The sequence below is a fragment of the Apus apus genome, chromosome 6, assembly GCF_020740795.1.
Source record: "Apus apus isolate bApuApu2 chromosome 6, bApuApu2.pri.cur, whole genome shotgun sequence".
Classification (NCBI taxonomy): domain Eukaryota; kingdom Metazoa; phylum Chordata; class Aves; order Apodiformes; family Apodidae; genus Apus; species Apus apus.
Genome location: NC_067287.1, coordinates 28451505 through 28469691, shown reverse-complemented (window position 1 = coordinate 28469691; position 18187 = coordinate 28451505). Strand labels below are relative to the sequence as shown.

At 37.1% G+C, this 18187-nt stretch overlaps 1 protein-coding gene across 1 annotated transcript in view; it reads left to right on the top strand.

Annotated features, from left to right (window-relative positions):
- AOX1 (aldehyde oxidase 1) overlaps positions 1-16223 on the top strand; it is a 32356-nt gene extending 16133 nt beyond the window's left edge. Inside the window, 13 exon segments of the mRNA XM_051623679.1 lie at positions 849-1011; positions 1870-1962; positions 3869-4049; positions 5603-5733; positions 6230-6352; positions 7459-7576; positions 8477-8601; positions 9528-9602; positions 10631-10683; positions 11417-11433; positions 11436-11530; positions 12039-12104; positions 14537-16223. Of these exon segments, the coding sequence (XP_051479639.1) occupies positions 849-1011; positions 1870-1962; positions 3869-4049; positions 5603-5733; positions 6230-6352; positions 7459-7576; positions 8477-8601; positions 9528-9602; positions 10631-10683; positions 11417-11433; positions 11436-11530; positions 12039-12104; positions 14537-14656 (1360 nt within the window). The 3' untranslated portion in view covers positions 14657-16223.
- Positions 16224-18187: the final 1964 nt, after the last annotated feature.

Genomic DNA, 18187 nt, shown 5'->3' with positions numbered 1-18187 from the left:
TGATGCTGTATCCTGTAGGTTTGATAAGCCTCTAGTGTCATTGTCCTTCTGTTTGGCTAGATAGATAAAAAGTTTGAGAGCTTGAGATGTGCCAAACAATTTTAGGAGTACAAGTCAAGCCTTAACCTTTTCAATATCTCTTCATCTACAAGATCCTAATAACCTCTGAAGTTAGTCCCTGACATTCCCTCCTGCTTCGCACGATCTTTCCAAGTTTTGCATGAAAAAAATTGCAAATAACTAAAGCAGTGTGAAACCATTTATCTAAACAGTCTTACTGGTCTCTTTTACCATTTGATATGCAGCTGTTTTACTAGTTGAAGTACTCCTTATTTTTGCGGCTTTACGTTATTAAATTTATGCTAACATTTGTATTTTGATATCTAGGGTTGTATAACTATGGAAAATTAACTTGTGTTGAGATACTTCAAGGAGACAGCCTTTTCAGAAAATGTAACAACTATCCAGTGCTAATCCAATCCCTTGAAAGCATCTACATTTTGCATCAATATAATTATCTACTTTTCTTTAAATACAAGACAGTATTGGCAGAATAATGATAATCTCTATGACTCTTAAATCAGCTTTAAAGCTGTAGTAGGTTTTATTTTTTTATTTGTTTTTAAAAGGTGGGCATAGCGCTCAATTCCATTGACTTAAAGGACCTCTCTTCTGTGAGCAACATTGAATTAACCTGTTTTCAAAATTGCAGACCATTATTAGAATAAATATTTTGGTTTCATCGTGAGCAGGATTATGCTTGTGGTCCATGGTACAAATGTATTACTTCCATTTGTATTTAATCTTTTGAGTCCTAGTCTGATTGTATCTGTTATTTTTCCTGACAGATACTGGAATGAACAAATGCTGGATGAAGCTTGCAGACTAATTCTTAAAGAAATTACTCTTCAAGGCCCAGCCAGTGGTGAAAAAATAGACTATAAGAGAACTTTGGTAGTCAATTTCTTCTACAGATTTTTCCTGGAAGTATTGCAGTTGTTAAAGACAATGGTAAATTAGTTCTCCACATCTGCTTCTGTGCAAGGAAATCAGTGGATTTTGGTTTTTTTTCTATCTGTTGATGCTTACAATTTGGACAATGTGCTAAATGTTGTCTTTGGGGATCAGATCTGCAGAATGTAAGCACTTAACTCCCAGAGATTGATGGAGATGCCCATGTAACCTTTAAGTGCTCAGATATCTTCACCTTGATATTAGTCTTTTAAGAAAATTGAGCAATGTTAATGCAACTATATATCAATAGTGAGCTGATACATGAAAGAAACATGTATGAGGTCTTACTTCATCTATCTGTAGCTCAAAACCTAAATACACAGAATAAAAATAAAGGTGTTGGAAAGTAACTGTAGGTGTTAAACCAATCCTCCTTATATGAGTTGACTGAGAGGACTCTAAAATGTCACTTCCCAATGCATTCTAGGTGTAATTTACTTATTTTTATCTTAAATCTCTTCTTATGAGGATAAATATCCCTTTTGCCTTTTTTTTTTTTTTCTGTTACTTTGAGCTCTGTCCCCTGAATTACCATTGCTAGGTAATTTACTGTTACCAGGGGTGATTCTGTGCCAATTTTTATCAGACCCCAGAGCACAGCTCTTCTGCCTAACCCTGCTTTATGTTGCTTACTTTAAACAATTGTATTTGTTGACTCCAGTATATTTTTAAATATTATTAGTGAAATCTCAAAACTCTACATTGTTTTAAAATTGTTATTTTAAAGCCTTTCTGGTTTGTGAGAGTCTTGAAAGAGTTTCCTGGATAAAGAGTTTGTATTTGTTGATGTTTATTAGCTTTTTCAATAACACTGTTCAAAATGTGTTTTTTAGTAGTAATTCACTTCTGTTTCAGGATCCTTGCCACTATCCTGGCATTCCTGCGGGATATAGAAGTGTCCTACAAGATTTCAAAACCAAAATGCCCCAGAGTATCCAAATATACCAGGCAAGTGATTTTATTCTGACAGTATTCTGTGCTTTATAAGAGTGGGTAAAAAGTCATGGTTCAAGCATCACCCTTGCTGTGAAGCTCAGGTACAAATTTTCCAAAGGATTTTAAGGCAACAGGCTCTTAGTGATTGATTTTAACTGTATCTCAGTTAGAAAAGTTTTGTCTGTAAAAATAGACTCATAGTGTTACACTTACTTTTTCTAAACAGTTTCCTAAAGATAAATAAGCTGAATAAACTCCACTGTCAGACTGCTTAAACTTGGTATATTGCAGTGTGTGACCCAATTGAAAAAAAAAAAAAATTAGAATAAAAAAAGATTGAAAAGCTCAAGTCTATAGCTATCACGACAGCATTCTTGTCTCAAGGTACACTTTTCTTAATATCTCAAAGGGTTTTTAGGTCTTACTCTAGATTTAACAAGATGGAGTTTATGATGGCTGTCTGATGAAATTAACAAAAGTATTCAAGGAAAGTCAGCAGTAGAGGGTAGCAAAGAATACCTTTTGGTTTTCTGAGCTCACCTTTGTGACTAGATCATGGTGGGAACCTCCTGCAAAGATTTTTGATACTTTTATACCCTCTATACACAAGTAAAAATCTCAAGTCTTGAAAGTCTGACAAGATTTCAAATAAACATTTCTTTTTTTTCATTTTAAAATACTATTTAGAATAACATTTTAGCTTTAAATACTTTACATTTGTCCAAGTCATTATCTTCAGCGTCCTTCAGAATCAAAGAAAAAGACACCACAGACTTAAAAAAGGGGCCCAGCTCAAAGGAACTAGTTCTTTATGACTTTCAGCAGTTTATTCCCCAGCTGCAAGGAAGGTATTAATCAACAGAAATGGAAACAATTTGTTATTCAGATCAGCTGGCGATGAGCAACAGAAATTATTTAGGAACCCAGAAAATCTGTTTTTTCACTTTACTTTTCATTTGGTTTTTACAAGTCCTTATTTTTGTCTGGAGTTCTTCATCTGAACATTAATAAGCTTTTAAAATTAAGGGGAAAAAAAAGAATGCATATTGTGAAAGATAAATGCCTGGTCATTCCATTAGTGGAAAAGTTGAGGTGGTTTGGCCAGGACAGCCATTTGAGGAACTTTAGGCAGTTAAATGAAAAATGTCTGTGCTTGGGCTGACAGCAGTCAGTGTGCCAGAAAGTGGAGGTGTAGCCAGAACACTTGCGTACTGGAAGCTATAGAAGAAACAAGTTCTGAGCTGTGAGGAGTTAACTGGTTCTAAATGTAGAAAAGGAAAAAAGTTAGTGTAAACACTGACCGAGAAATTCTTAAAGTGCTCTGGAAGTGGGAATCAATTAGCTGGTGTGGCAGAAGTAATTGGCAACACTGAATTAACGTTCAGGAAAGACTTACAAAATAAGGTTAATAAGGCACCAAGTTCGTACGATAAGGAAATAAATTTGGAAAGTAATTATCTAAACAACGTTTTCTCACTGATTTACACTGATCAGTTGCAATCTTTCAGTGAGTAGGGTATCACTGCAAATAGCTCAAAATACAGCATCAGACATTGGTAAAAAAACAGAGCAGAGTCTTGTGAGAATAGTTTGGAAAATTATCAAGGCTTCATGACACCAATCAGACTTGTCCTTCTGGAAGAGAAGTGCTGTTTGTATCACTTTGATGTAAACAATTAAGAAAAAAATCCAAGTAGACAAACCTATGCAAGGCTCTCGGGAAGCTCCTTACAAGAAGAAACTGAAGAAATCCCCAGGAGGAAAAAGTCAGGTCCTGCATCTTCACCCATTTTCAATATTGAACCAAAAGATGATAGCATGAACAGTTGTTCCTACATCTGATTTTCTGATTGCTATAACATGACTGTTCTTCTTTTAACTGTTTGGGGATGAGAGATGTATATTTTTGATTCTACAGGACATAGAGCCTAGTCAATCTCACCAGGATCCCATAGGACATCCCATTATGCAGTCTGGAATTAAACATGCCACTGGTGAAGCAGTTTACACTGATGACTTTCCTTCTGTGGATGGGGAACTTTTCCTGGCTGTCCTCACTAGTTCCGGAGCTTATGCTAAGATTGTGTAAGTGTTCAAAAGTGCATCTGAAGAAAGTGTTACTATGAATTGAGATTTTTTTAGAGCAGACTAATGAGGCATGTATATAGAGAACAGCGTATCTGATATCTGCACTGGCTCAGGTGCTGGAAGCAGCTATTGTTAGACGAGTAGAAAGCTCTGTTTGCATGTGTCTTACTCCATAGTACTGTACTAATAAGGTTGAACTGTTTCTTGTCCGTGAACCAGCCTAGAGCTAGCCTGGGTACCTCTACAAGACCTGAGCTGTGCGGTGCAAGCAGGCACCGAAACTTGTCTTTACCTATGTAGCTTTGAAATTTCAATTTTATTATGAAAAAAATAAAATTGTTCAAAATGTAGGACATAGTGTTGCAACATTGCTACAAAAAGGTAGCAGAGCTTATACGAGGCCTTATAGCTGGGGAAGATGGGAGGAGGATTTTATTTTTATAGAAGACTGTTTTCACTTATGTTTTCATACTGCCAAAATACAGCTGTTGTAGCAGTTTGTTCAACATTCAGGCACCAAAATGCACATATCCAAGTTCAGACTGAAAGCTCAGCATTCAGTCACCAAGACATATCCAGGTGGTCTCATCAGGATTGACTGTAATGACAGAGAGGACTAGGGCTGCTAGCTATAGAGTCCTTGTCGTATTTACTGGGTTACGAATCAGAAAAGGAAAGTTAAAGTGTCGTCCCCCCCAGTAAGCAAAGATGGCAGACAGGCCCATGTGATGAACCTCATGAGGATCAACAAGACCAAGTGCAAGGTCCTGCACCTGGGTAGGGGCAATCCTCATTATCGGTACAAGATAAGGGATGGTGTGCTAGAGAACAAACAGTATGCACTCGCAGCCCAGAGGGCCAATCACAGATCTAGTTAAAAGGGTCCATGAGCACTGCAGGGTGGGGCTGGACTAGATGACCTTCCAACCCCATGATTCTATGATTATTCTCAGTCTGGTGATAGTCTGCTGGGTTTGGATGTGTTCTTTTTAGTACTCTCAAAGAGATAACATCACCCCCATCTCTTTGATTAAATAGGATTTATTCACTCTTCTTGGTCTTCTGGTCTGGGTGTCTGATCAGAGAAGATGCCTATAGATGTGCTGGGATCTTGATCATCTGCTAAACTAGCTGCTATCAAAACATGCTATTCTTAGAGACCATTCTTTCTGATCCTTCTACACCCATACATTCACATTCGTTACCCATTTATACTGATTTTGCTATTTCTATTGTAACTTTCTATGTGAACTTCCTGTTTCTAGATGCTTATTTATATCGGCTTGATTATGCAGTGATTTTTTATTATATCAATGCCATTCAGGCAGTTAAATGGGCCAATGATTTCCCTGTTGCACCTAGAGCATATCCTAGAAACATAGCAGGTAAGTAGCACTTTAAATTGGCTTTGGCCTGCATTTCTTCACATGCCAGGCAGAAGGAAAAGATGTGTGAACCTATGAGCAGATCCTGGCAGTACAAGAAATGTACCTCTTTAGTGTGTTCTCCTCTGTGCAACGCTTTGCAAAAGGAATGAATTACACTTCTCTCTTCCCATTTCCAGTCGGATCCATAGATGCCTCAGAGGCTCTAAAAGTACCAGGTGTGTTTGATATGGTAACAGCCGATGATGTGCCAGCTACAAATGGGTTTTGCTACTCCAGTGATCCAGAGATTGTGTTTGCAAGAAACAAGGTATAATAACATCAGTCTTTTTAAAACTGTTTTCCTTTAGATTTTGGTAATTGAATTTCACTTGCTGACTCTTGAATTTCTGTACTGTGTGTATGTGAGGGAATCACTTTAGGCATAGAACAAGGTAAATACTTACAGATTTTTCTCACTCCCTTTTTGACTTTGAAATAGCTGGTGTTCATTATATTCTGCCTAGAGAAAAATGTATAAATCATAAGAATACAGATTAAACCTCACAAAACCATCTGGGTTGTTGGAAGAATAGATTGCATTGAAAGTTAGGCTCCCAGATCACTTATCCATTTTTTAATACTATAGTAGCCTTAATTCCTCAGCTATAATTGTATTTCTATGTTAGTTTCATGGATAATGAAAAAATACGAAGATGCTAAGTCAAAGCTCTAAAATTAATAATGTTTACATGAAAGAAGGTTATCAGCAGCACATATGGGAATAACTTAATCCACTGTTCTGTTAAGTGAGATGCATTTTACAGGTGATTTGCATGGGTCAGATTGTCTGTGCTGTGGTTGCAGACTCAGATGTTCATGCCAATCAAACAGCTGCAAAAGTGAAGATAGAGTATGAAGTGTTGCAACCCATGATCTTAACAATTGAGGTACTAATAATTTCTTCTTATCTTGATTTTTATTGTTTTGTCTATATAATTAATGGAAGAAGCAGTTCATACTCTTCACTTGCTTTTTAAACATGGTTTTCTAAGGAAACAAGGTGAATATGAACATCCAGTTAAACAATCTGTCAGTCTCTGTATAAATTATTTTCCAATCTTTTGTGTAGTTTTGACCACTTGTGATAGATAAGCAGCAGTCTCAAAGGTATTAAGATCTCACAAGTTTCATATTAACTAAACGTAAGTGTGGAACAGAAGAAAAGGCTGTGAGCACACTGGTAGTGTATAATTCTTTTGATAGCTACCAGCTGGTCAATCAACATGCATACATTGGCTGAACAATTAACTCCTGGTTATCTGTAGCATTTTGTATCTGTTGTCAGGATAGAAAGCCAACAAAGTTAGGCTGGAGATACAGGAAGTGTTGGGGGAATGTGAGGGGAAAGTTGTTAGGGACAGAAATGTGATGTGGAAATCGTAGTGGAAATGGACTTATGTTGGGTTAATGATGGACACATTTGCAGGGAACTAGCATTGGTTCTAGTTGTCACTTTACAGCTTGTTTCCATAATGGATGTGGGGTGTAACTGAACACTCTTTCTGGTATAAAAATAGAAGTAATCTCTTTTTAAAGACTAACAAATTTTACTAATATTTAATTACAGTTGAAACTCCAATTAAGTCTTATTATAAATAAAGGAAATCATTATCGATTCTACTTTGATTTGCTCCTTGTGATTTCTTCCCCCCTTAATGGCATCATTCTTTGGATGATGGGGTTGCATTCTTATTCTGTGCTGTCCTGGTCACTTGTAAGGGAGAGAAGAGCAGGTTAAATGAACTGAATGTGTTTCCTTCAGAAACTGCTAACATCAGTGACACAGATACACCAGGAAAGAATTGCTAGGACTTAATACACAGGCTCACCAACAATGACAGTAAACTGATGAAATGCAGTTGTTCATGGACTTTGATAGCTGGTGGTTCACATCTCTGAAGAGAATGGTATTTCTCCTCAGAGAAGAATGCCACAACAAGCAGAGAACTTATAAAATACTTCAAAAATATATTTCTCTTTTTCTCCACTGCAGGAAGCTGTAAAGCACAAGTCGGTCTTTGAACCAGAAAGAAAATTGGAACAAGGAAATGTTGATCAGGCATTTGAAACTCCTGATAATATAATTGAAGATAAACTGCAGAATACATTTGGTGAGAAGTTGTCAGTATTTGTGTTTGTCTGCTCTTTAAGTCCCAGTTCCTCCTTTTTTTCCATATAGCCATTAGACCTGAGAAAGTTCTTGGTCACCTGGAAGAAAGTGTGATTAAACCTAGTGGTCTCGTAGTCCCACTACTACATTCAAGCTTTCTGCATCCTCTGTGCTTGAAACACAATCACAGAATAATTAGGTTGGGAGTCATCTAGTCCAACCTCCTGCTTAAACAAGGTGAAGTTAGAGAGGGTTAGTGAGGGCGATGTCCAGTCAGGTTTTGAATACCTCCAAAGGTGGAGATTCCCCAGCCTCTATAGGCACCTCTTCCAATGTTTGACCACTTTCATGGTGAAATTTATTTTCTTATATTGAGTTGGAATTTGTTGTGTTCATTGTCTCTTATCCTTCCACTGTGCATCTTTGACAACAGTCTGGCTTGTGTTTTTCTACACTCTCCCATTAGTTAGTTGTAGAAAGCAATCAGATTTCACCTTAACATTTTTCTTCATATGGCTGAAAAAATCCACTTAGCTTCTTGTGATACATCCTGTGGTCCACCTCCCTGACCATCTTGGTGGTCATCTTCTTGACCTGGTCCAGTACGTCCCTACTTTTTAATTTATCTATGTTTTATTTAATATTGTTACCATTGGAGGCAATATTGTTCTACTATTAATCAAGTTCTGTTGATGCCACTGGAATAAGACCAGTTTAATCCTACAAGGAGTTTCATCTGTGTTTTTATTTTAGATCTTACTCCTTCATACAAGAAGCATCATAAGATTCGACACTGATTACCATAATTTATACGCCAATAGGCAGTTAGTTCTTTCTTGGTTCATTTCTTCAGACCTTTGCCTTCAGTAACACCTGCTACCTGTTTTTCTGTTTGGATCAGGGAAGATTCACACTGGGGGACAGGAACACTTTTACATGGAGACTCAGAGTGTGCTTGCTGTTCCAAAAGGAGAGGATAAAGAAATGGATGGATATGTGTCAACACAGCATCCAGCAACCATTCAGGTAATACAGAGCATTCTCAGAGAAATTGATTAAAGCTGTGACTGTAGAACTTTTATAATTTGATTTACCAATCCATCTGAATCCATCTGAAGATGGAGATTCCCTTTTCACAAGGAGTCTCAAGGAAAAGATATGGGGTAATGGGTGTAAGTTACTTCTCAGGTGATCCTGAGCAGACATTAGAAGAAAATTTTTCACTATGAGAACAGTTGGACATTGGAATAATCTCTCCAAGGAAGTTGTGGATTCTCCAACATTGGACAGCGTTAAGACTCATCTTGACAAGATGCTGGGCTATCTTATCTAAACCAAATTCCTACCTAGAAAGGCTGAACTAGATGATCCTTCTAATCAGCATTCTATGATTCAGTAATATTAGCAGTTTAGAAGCAGTGGGCACATTAAATTGCACATCTGGACTATCCAACAACAGCTGCTCTGTAGTACTACTGTATTCTGATAAACACTGACCACTTCACCTTGAGGGTAAGGAGGAAGTAGAAGTCTCTTATTTCTTTTTAAACATAGTACTTCATGCCCAATATTGTAGGCATGAAAAACTCCCTGTGGAGGGCCAAGACTCCTCCATCCCTGTTATCTTTCCATTGAGGTGAGGAGTTTTCAGAATATGATCTGAGCTTCCCCAAAAGGCTTAAGTTTGATAAAGTCCTTGGTTCATTTAATATCTAATTCCATACAAATTTTGTGTCCTGTTCTGAATCTACTGATTGATGCAGATTCCAACCCTTGTAATTTAACCCTTTATAGGATTTGTGTGTATGCAATTAAAATGACACATACTACCATACTTTTTTCAAACCAAGATAACAGTGAAGCATATATTAATCACTAACTAGAACAAATCTTGAATAGTACCAAACATAGCTCTGATAATTTGGTGTTATATTCTCCTGACTTCTCACCAGGTTGCTTGCCAAACTCTTTTGAAACAGCTGCAGCCTATCATCAACAAGAACCCAAAAGGGACCTGGAATGACTGGGTAAGACAAGTGAATCCTACTAAATGTGTTTTGTGTGCATGCAAACTGTGATGTAGGTATTGTAGTCTATCAGTCTCCTCAGCCTAATAATCCTAAAGTTAAAAACTGCAGAAACAGGTTATCCAGTATTACTTCTTATTTATGGCCTAATGAAAAGGACAATCCCTGCCTTCAAGCATTTACAGATCTAGTACACTAGGGTGTTTCTTCTCAAGTGATTAAATACTATAATAACTGCAAAAATGTTAATATTTTCTTGGCAGTAGTAATTCCTAGCAATAGCAAATAATGTTCAAATACATATGGTAGCTTGATAACTGACATCTATGTATGCAAAGATAAAATCCATTTCTCCTCGAATATGTGCCAAATCAATGTGTGTAATTCAGACACAGTGAAAATACCAGCAGAAATGGCTGTCCTAATTAAGAATGCTAATATATGCAGAGAAGTAATTTTGCATCTTGTGAAGATAGGAAATCACAATTAATTAAAAACTTTTTTAAAGTAAAATAACTTTTTGTCTTGTAAACATGAGAATAACTGAAAGGGAATAGAGTTAGGACCTCATATTGTCATTTTATCACTAGCAGAAGAACACTGCAAAGAGCTTTTACCTTGTCAACCGTCATTTTTGTGCAAATGGTCATACAGATCTTTCATCTCATTGACTTATCAACCAGATCTGTCAATTGACAAAGAGGGACCCATTTCTATTGTACTTCAGCAGAAAAAAAATAGCAGGGCCCTTTCTGACTATGGCTTTTTCAGTAATAAAGATTCTGCAAGAACAGCACTGCTGATAGGTCTGCTTCTTATTGCATTGTCAAAAGAATTCCAATAGCTCATTGAAAGGGGGTTTAATTCTACATTATTAGGCACCATGTGCAGCTAAACAGGCTTAACTCAGCTGGTCTTCCTTTCTTTATGGTTTTTAAGTAAATATATATAAATATGTAAATCTTTGTATGCTGTGTTCCTTCCCGAATCTTTCCTTGGTTTACCACTAACACTGCTATATTTTACAAATTAAAGAAACTTTTGAAAAAAGTGTGAGTCTTTCAGCTACTGGCTACTTTAGGTAATATATTTTTGTTCCTTAAAAAGGCATAGGTTAGACCAGGACTGATTTCCAAAGATTACCAATGCCATGAGTAGAGGATCCTGTCTAATAGTTCTTTCTGATGGCTCAGCTTATGTTTTATGTAATTCTCTGATATATGGGGGGTTGAAGTATAATGTTTAATTGCTTATTAATGCCTATCCCTCTCCTGCCTTGGTCCCTTAGCTCACATGGTTGGCCGATGCTGCATTTCACTGTCTTCTCAGTCCCACTCCCTTCTAATTACACCTTTATTCCAATATTCCTGTTTTAACCCTGTCACTCATTCTGTAGGCAGTTTCTGTAATTTTAATTATTTCATTCGTCTATAATAAAATATTGTTTCATTGGTTCTGACCAGTTTTCTTTTTCTGAATTCCCTTACGTGCTATTACCTCAGGAACCATTACCTTAAATTTGTATTCTGTACTTGATTACTGTGTTTTTATTAGTATATTTCTGGGATTATGCTGGTTATAGACTCTCCTGAACTGAAATAGCTTGCTTGTCTGCTAAATTAGATATAAAGGCCAGCTCCATGAAACCTAAATTACTAGTGCTCTGTAGAATTTCATGGAGCTTTACTGTTGGGGTTCTGACCTGTTATTTAAGATTTCACCTGAAGTAGTTTCAAATTTCATGTGCTCATATGCTTTGTTATTTTGCAAGCATTCATTAATTTTATTCTTGTGAACTTTGTTTCTGCCACCAGAGGTTACAATGAAAATATGGTTGGGAGAAAGGGGAAGGACAGCCATTCACATACTTTCTTTATGGAGCTGCTTTTTCAGAGGTTGATAGTAACTGTCTAACAGGAGATCACAAGGTAATAACTGAGTGCCGTGGAAATTTTGTAAATTCAATGAAGGAGGTTTGCTTGTATTACTGGATGCTCCAACAACTATTCAGATTTTGCATTATTAATCCACCTGTCTTCACATGATGGTAAATAGATCAACAGTGTAAAGGCAAATTATGGGTGAAGCAGAATGAAAGCTGTGCAGTGTTAATCAGCTTTTTGCACATCTCCGTTAATGTCATATGAGTTCACCTTTTTGGTTATGGCAAACATCTGACATCTTCTTTCATTGTTCTCTCCCTGTTTGCCTGCAAACAAATTAGATCAGAGCTAAATAGTCTGTTTCCGGGCTTTGGGCCATCTAGACAAATTTGCTTGTAATGGGGTATTGGAAATTACTTTGAAATTGTGTACACAGAGGGGCCTCTATCTTAGCATATATTATTCCACTGAATACCTACTCTAACCCACATTATCTTCTAATGCCTTCACTCTGTGCATCTCTCAGTAATATGCATTTTATTTTTATTGACAGAACCTTAGAACAGACATTGTTATGGACATTGGATGCAGCATAAATCCTGCTGTGGATATAGGACAGGTATGTGCCAAGATTTTCATGCTGGTTTATTTCTGTTACAATGGTAATCTTATCTGAAGTGAAGATTACCTCATTAATTCAGAAAATGTTAATTTCTTACTAGATGTTATAAATTGTAGTTCATATTAGTCTTTGCTTATAGCCTTGTCACATTTGAGTCAGTGTCACAGCTTTGTAGATGTCAACAAAGCTTGCATTTTACCCATAGTGTCAACCTCTTTCTGTCATCTACAATCTCTAAATTCTCCTCGTTTGGCCTGCTTTCCCCACTTGATTGCAGGGAAACACCATACTTCATTTCAGGCTGGTCCACAGATCTCATCACTTCATCATGAAAGCATTTGTCTCCCTCTCTCTGGTATGAAAGAGGAGCGTGAAAGCTTTTCCCACCATGGTAGCCCCAAAATGTTGAAGTGTCCCATTAGGCAAACAGGAAAGAAAGTGGTTTTCTACCAGCTGGTGATACATATCACTTCTTGACAAAGTTTTGTCCGTTTTACCAAATGTAACAATGTAAAAGCTGTTTGTTTTCCTATGTAAAGATTGAAGGTGCCTTTGTTCAAGGCATTGGACTATACACAATGGAGGAATTAAAGTACTCTCCAGAAGGAGCCCTCTATACTTGGGGTCCAGATCAGTATGAGATCCCAGCTGTTTGGGATATTCCAGAACAATTCAGTGTTTCCCTGCTGTCATCTTCCCGAAATCCATATGTCATCTATGCATCCAAACCATCTATGCAAACCATCACAGGGCCTAATTCTTAGATCCCAGGACGATCAAATAAATTACTCTGATATCAAACATGTATTTTTTATTTACAACATCAGGGAAGCTAGTATGAAATGATGTAATGCGGGATATTGCTGCATATCTTTTGTGGTTGGCAAGCAGTAATTTTAGGCTTTCTTTAACAGACCACACACAGAAGCTGCAGGCTGAATTTAAACCCATACTTTTGAAATGCGCCAATAAAACTGAAGGGTTAGAATAAAAATATCCCATAAATGGATGGAGAACTCATAATGACAGAGGGAGTGTGCAGCTTACTTATGTGCATTATGCAATAAGAAATGGGACAGTATGTGTGTATTTACATGAGAGACTGGCTTGAGTATTCAGTTGGTGTAATCATGGCTTCAGTTTGCAATAGCAGACATTCTGGTCAGTTGCATGTAAATAGTAATCATAAATCAAGATGAAGGTAATTCTGCAAATTTTCAGCTGTTTCAAGTATTAGATACGCTTTTAGAATACAATAAAATAAAACTGCATGACAGGAGGAAAAAGCATATTTTATAGTGAAAGTTACTGAATAACAAATAGGTTCTTTAAAACTATTTAAAGCTGTCTCAGTAATACATAATTAGAAAAGTATTTGTATGACTTAACTGAGATGGTAATAGGGAGGTGGGGAAGGGTCTGTTTAAGTATGTGGGTAGAAGTGCATGCTGCTTTTGGCAGCCTTGAATGGTGGGGTGCCTAATGATGTCTCAAACTGGTCATGCTTTGTATACAGCAGTATCATATGGCTCCTTGTAATTGAACTGTCTGGTAACAGGTCTCACTTGCAGAAGTTATTCCAACAACTGCCATTCACACATTAGACTGGAATTTTCCTGATTTTGTTGTGTTTTTTTTCTTCAAAATGTTCATAGTTTTTACAATCCACTCTTTCCCTGAAACCTCCTCCTTTCTTCTGTATGTCAAATCCCATGGAGGATTAAATAGCTCCTCTTATTGACATGAAAGGGATCAGCCTCCAAGCATTTTCAGTCTCCTTGCAGGTGCTTTCCCCAGCTGACTTGCACTCTGGCACTGTCACTTTGGTACTCTTTGATATGCCCAGTACTCCACAGGAGAAATATAATTAACTCAGAGCTGAGGCAATATAATTCTTTTAATGCTGATCCTTTATATCCTATGTTTTCTACAACTGTTCACTATAGACATGTTCCCACTGTGATTATAATTCTTATGTGCAAGTTTTTATTTAACCTACAGGATCTGTGATCGAGGTCCTTGCCAACATGTAAATTCATACTGTTTCCTGAACCTCTGAGGCTCTGCCATGGAAACTCCTGAGCTTTCACTCACATTACTCCCATAGAATTCCCATGGTTGTGGTGGGACATCACTGGCCCCAAATGAATAGGTTCATGGGCTTAGTCTTATTGCAGGAGCTTGCAGGAGAAGAGGTCCATCAGTGCAGAGACCATGCTTCTCCATCCCAATTTGGCCTTGAACCCAGTTATCACTGACCTTACTTCCAGGCTTCTTCTGTAGGTGTCTCTTGTAGATATCAGTAGTATCAGTATCTGTAGTATCACCCTGCTCAGTGACTTGGAGGCACCTGATGGGGAAATATTGGGAACTTGCCAGTCAAATAATATTAACAAATTACTGTTTTCTTTTCTTGCTTGTTCTTTTAGAAGACAAATGTTGAATCTGCTTCCTCCACTCCTCGGACTGTATCTGTGTGAATGACAAACCAGAGTGCACAAGACCTGAATGGAATGAAAGAACGGATTTGCTGCTCCAATACACACTAATCAACACAGAGATAATTACATTTTCTCTTTTTCGGAATGGAATCAGCTACCAAAAATATGCACATTACATCTTCTATCCTTCATTCTCCATCCAGTATATTTGTTATAGTACTTCTCTTAATTTACTGCATTTAATTGATAGAAATGCATCTTCTGCATTTGAAGCATATATATTCAACAATAAAGATCTGCTGAACAGCTCAGCTCAAATGCTGCAGGAGAAGAAAGTTAGCATGAAGTATAAAGGTATGTTAGATACCTTACTTATGTACTTAATTACAGTTAGTTAGATAACTTGCTGCCACTTACTACACTTAACTTCATATGATAAATTATTTTTAATTGCTTGAGCTGATTGTCTAATTTAGAGTTGAGTCTTGCAGTGGAGTGTGAGTGCGGAGATCTTTATTGAAGAATCAGAACCTTTTTTGTTGGATTCAGTCCATTTTTGATCAAAAGTGAAACTCTAATTTGTATTAAAGGTGCTTTAGATTCTTTTGGCACAGACATAGTTGTTTTAAAAACATCTAAGAAACAAGAATTATTATTTTCTCTTGCTGTGCCAGGCAAATTGCTATAGCTGACTTACTTATATAGCAGATTAATTTTATCCCAAAAGCTGGAAGAATCACTTAGTTATAATTTCCATTGGAAGCTTTCTTCTTCTCATGGAGTAAGCCAAAAGCCTCTGAACTTAATGGGAAAACTCACATGGAGTTCAGTGTGCTTTAAATAGGAGACTGGATAAATCTGTTTCTGGAAAGGATTCTTAAGCAGTGCTTAATTCTGTTCTCAGGACTCTAACTGAGCCATGAAAGGCCAGTTAACTTTCTCCCACTCTTGGCACTCCTGTGATAAAGCAGATAGGAAAAACATAATGAGATCACAAGATGATCTGCAAAGCTCTGTCATCTGATGCTGCCTGGAGTACAGTGGGATTAGACCACACCCAAGTAGTAGCAGTTGGAGAAAACAGAAAAACACAAAGCAGCACTGTATTAACTGCTAATGGAAGTTGTGGTGGAATTAAAGTTGAAGTATTTGTAACTTAAGACAAGACTAAAACTACATAGAATATATCAAAGTTAATATATTACAAAAGCTCTGGCTACAATATTCAGATATCAGCATCAGAGTCCACAATATTGAACTGCCTGAGAACTGCAGCCTTTCCTCCTCTTGAAGTATGAAGCTGGGATTCCAGTTTTGAATGCACACACACAAATACACAAATCTCCATTATATTTGAATTTGGGGCTTTGATCTGGGATACATCTTAATACAGAGAAAACACTTTTTTTTAGTCAATCTACGGAAGTTACCAAAAGTAATGCCTGAAAAGATGTAGCAGGTTCTTTGATAAGAAAGTAGAACTGGGAAAATAGGTAGTTCATATGTTCCATGTGTAGTTTCTGTGAACTTCTCTGCATCAGTTATTCCTTGCTGATATGTTTTTTTCTCTTCTTGACTTCCATCTCTTTTATGAGTTGACACTGTATCACTGACAGAAATCAGGTTTGTAGGTTTTTGCATTGGCTATTAAGATAAAAAAAATTTATTGTTTCAATTTGTTTGTCTTTCTCTAACCACTATGAGTAGGTGAAATTCAGCTGCTTAAACAGAGGGGTCTAGACCACTTTAGATGTCATAAGAGAGCAAAGACATAGGAGAGCACAGAACTGGAAGACATGACACAGCAACTGGAGGCCACGCAGGTTATAGCAAGTCATCTGAAGTGGCACAAGAAGTCTGGTTTAGGCAGCTGAAGGCCCATTGGTTCTTACTTCATTTTCTTTGTATTGCTTTGGCTTTTATATAATGTAAGAAAGTCAACTGATCAAATTAAATGTGACTACTGCTGCCATAACTAGTTATTTTTATTTGAAACATCTTAGTTTCACTGCATGGGTTTCTTAATGACATCTCACAACCTTATGTGTCAATAATAGCCCCAAAACATGGGTAAATCCTGGGATATGCTGAAGCATGTATGTCTGTTGAAGCAGGGGAAGGTGCATTGTCTGTTGTTCTTCTATGTGCCTGTGCATCAGCACAGGTGCTGCTTAGTTCCAGTCAAGTAAAATATTGTAAAAATAGTGACCCAACCCTTGCAGGCAATGACATCTCCCCACCTGCAGTGCTGAGGTATTTGCACTTCAGGAATGCATCATGTTCCAGACTCACACTTCATTTTCTGCAGTGTAGATCACACATCTGTTTTTCAGTATTTCTCAGTTAGTGTGAAGAAATATTCCTTCCTGCCTTTTCAGAAGTGACACTGTTGTCTGGTTGTCTCTGTAAAATTTTCATGAGCCAAACATGGATTGTTGGGTTTTTGGGGAGCTGAAACATCTTAAGCTGTCTCATGGCTTTTAGATGTTTGAAAAACTGCATGAAATCTAGAAGTATCAGCATTTAAACATCCTAACAGATTACACTGTGGCTACATGGGATATTATGAAATAAATTTATTTGGAGCATGCAGGTGTTAAGGGGGGGAATATGTTTCATTTTTTATATTGTTTAAAATGTGTTGACTCGGGCTAGATAGGTAGAAAATCCCTGCATTTGAAACTGTGTTTTTATAGCCCTCTTACACCAGCAGCCTCAGTATAGTGCAATCTGAGTACAGCGTTACAATTAATACAGTGAAAAAGTAGGTTCTATTTTGTCTGCAGTGTGAGTGCTCACCTACTAATAATATGAAGTCTCTAATACAGATTTCAGCAGTTACAGAGGAAATAGATTACATGACATTTTAGCCCACTGAAAAACTGACTGCTCTTCAAACAAGATTTACTGCAATAGGTGTAGTAAACCTCTCTCACTTTCTAGTTCCAAGTTTGCTAACACTCCTATAGCTCACAAAAGAATTGACCCCTCCCACCAGGAGATTTTTACTTCATGAGGGAAATGCCAGAAATTCCAGTGGAGTTTTACTACTGCTATTAATTGTATATTAAAACCATGATAGTGATGGATGGCAGTAGATTTTTTATTGGATTATAAAACCCAAAGCCTATGGCAGTGGTAGGAATGATAGTATTTACTTTTGGATGCTTTCTCTTATTGTTGTTAGACATGGTCTTTAAAATAATATTTTTTATTCATACACTAACATAACTAACATAACTGTTAAAGTACTATTTCTTATTTTTACAGATGTGATTTTGCCCATTTGAGAGTAGGGACATTTCAGTATTTCATATCTACAGTTGTGATGCCAGACCATTACCAATTATGCTGGTGCTCCCAAACATTGTCCTGGTTTCTTAAGATTGATTATCATATCATTTATTTCAAGTAATTTGTGCCATTGCACAGGATACAGGCCAGTTATAGACAGTTATACATCTTTTGCTAGGGTAGGTCAATATTTTTAAATGTTTCTTATTTTGGGATGGTTGGTATCTGAGCCTCCTTGAAGTACCACCCTGGAATGTAGCTTAATTTGGAAATTCTTTTTGGTTGAGCCTTTCTGGCTCTTTCAGTTTTTAAGTGGTTGAAGAAATGCAGAAATGAAAGAATGGT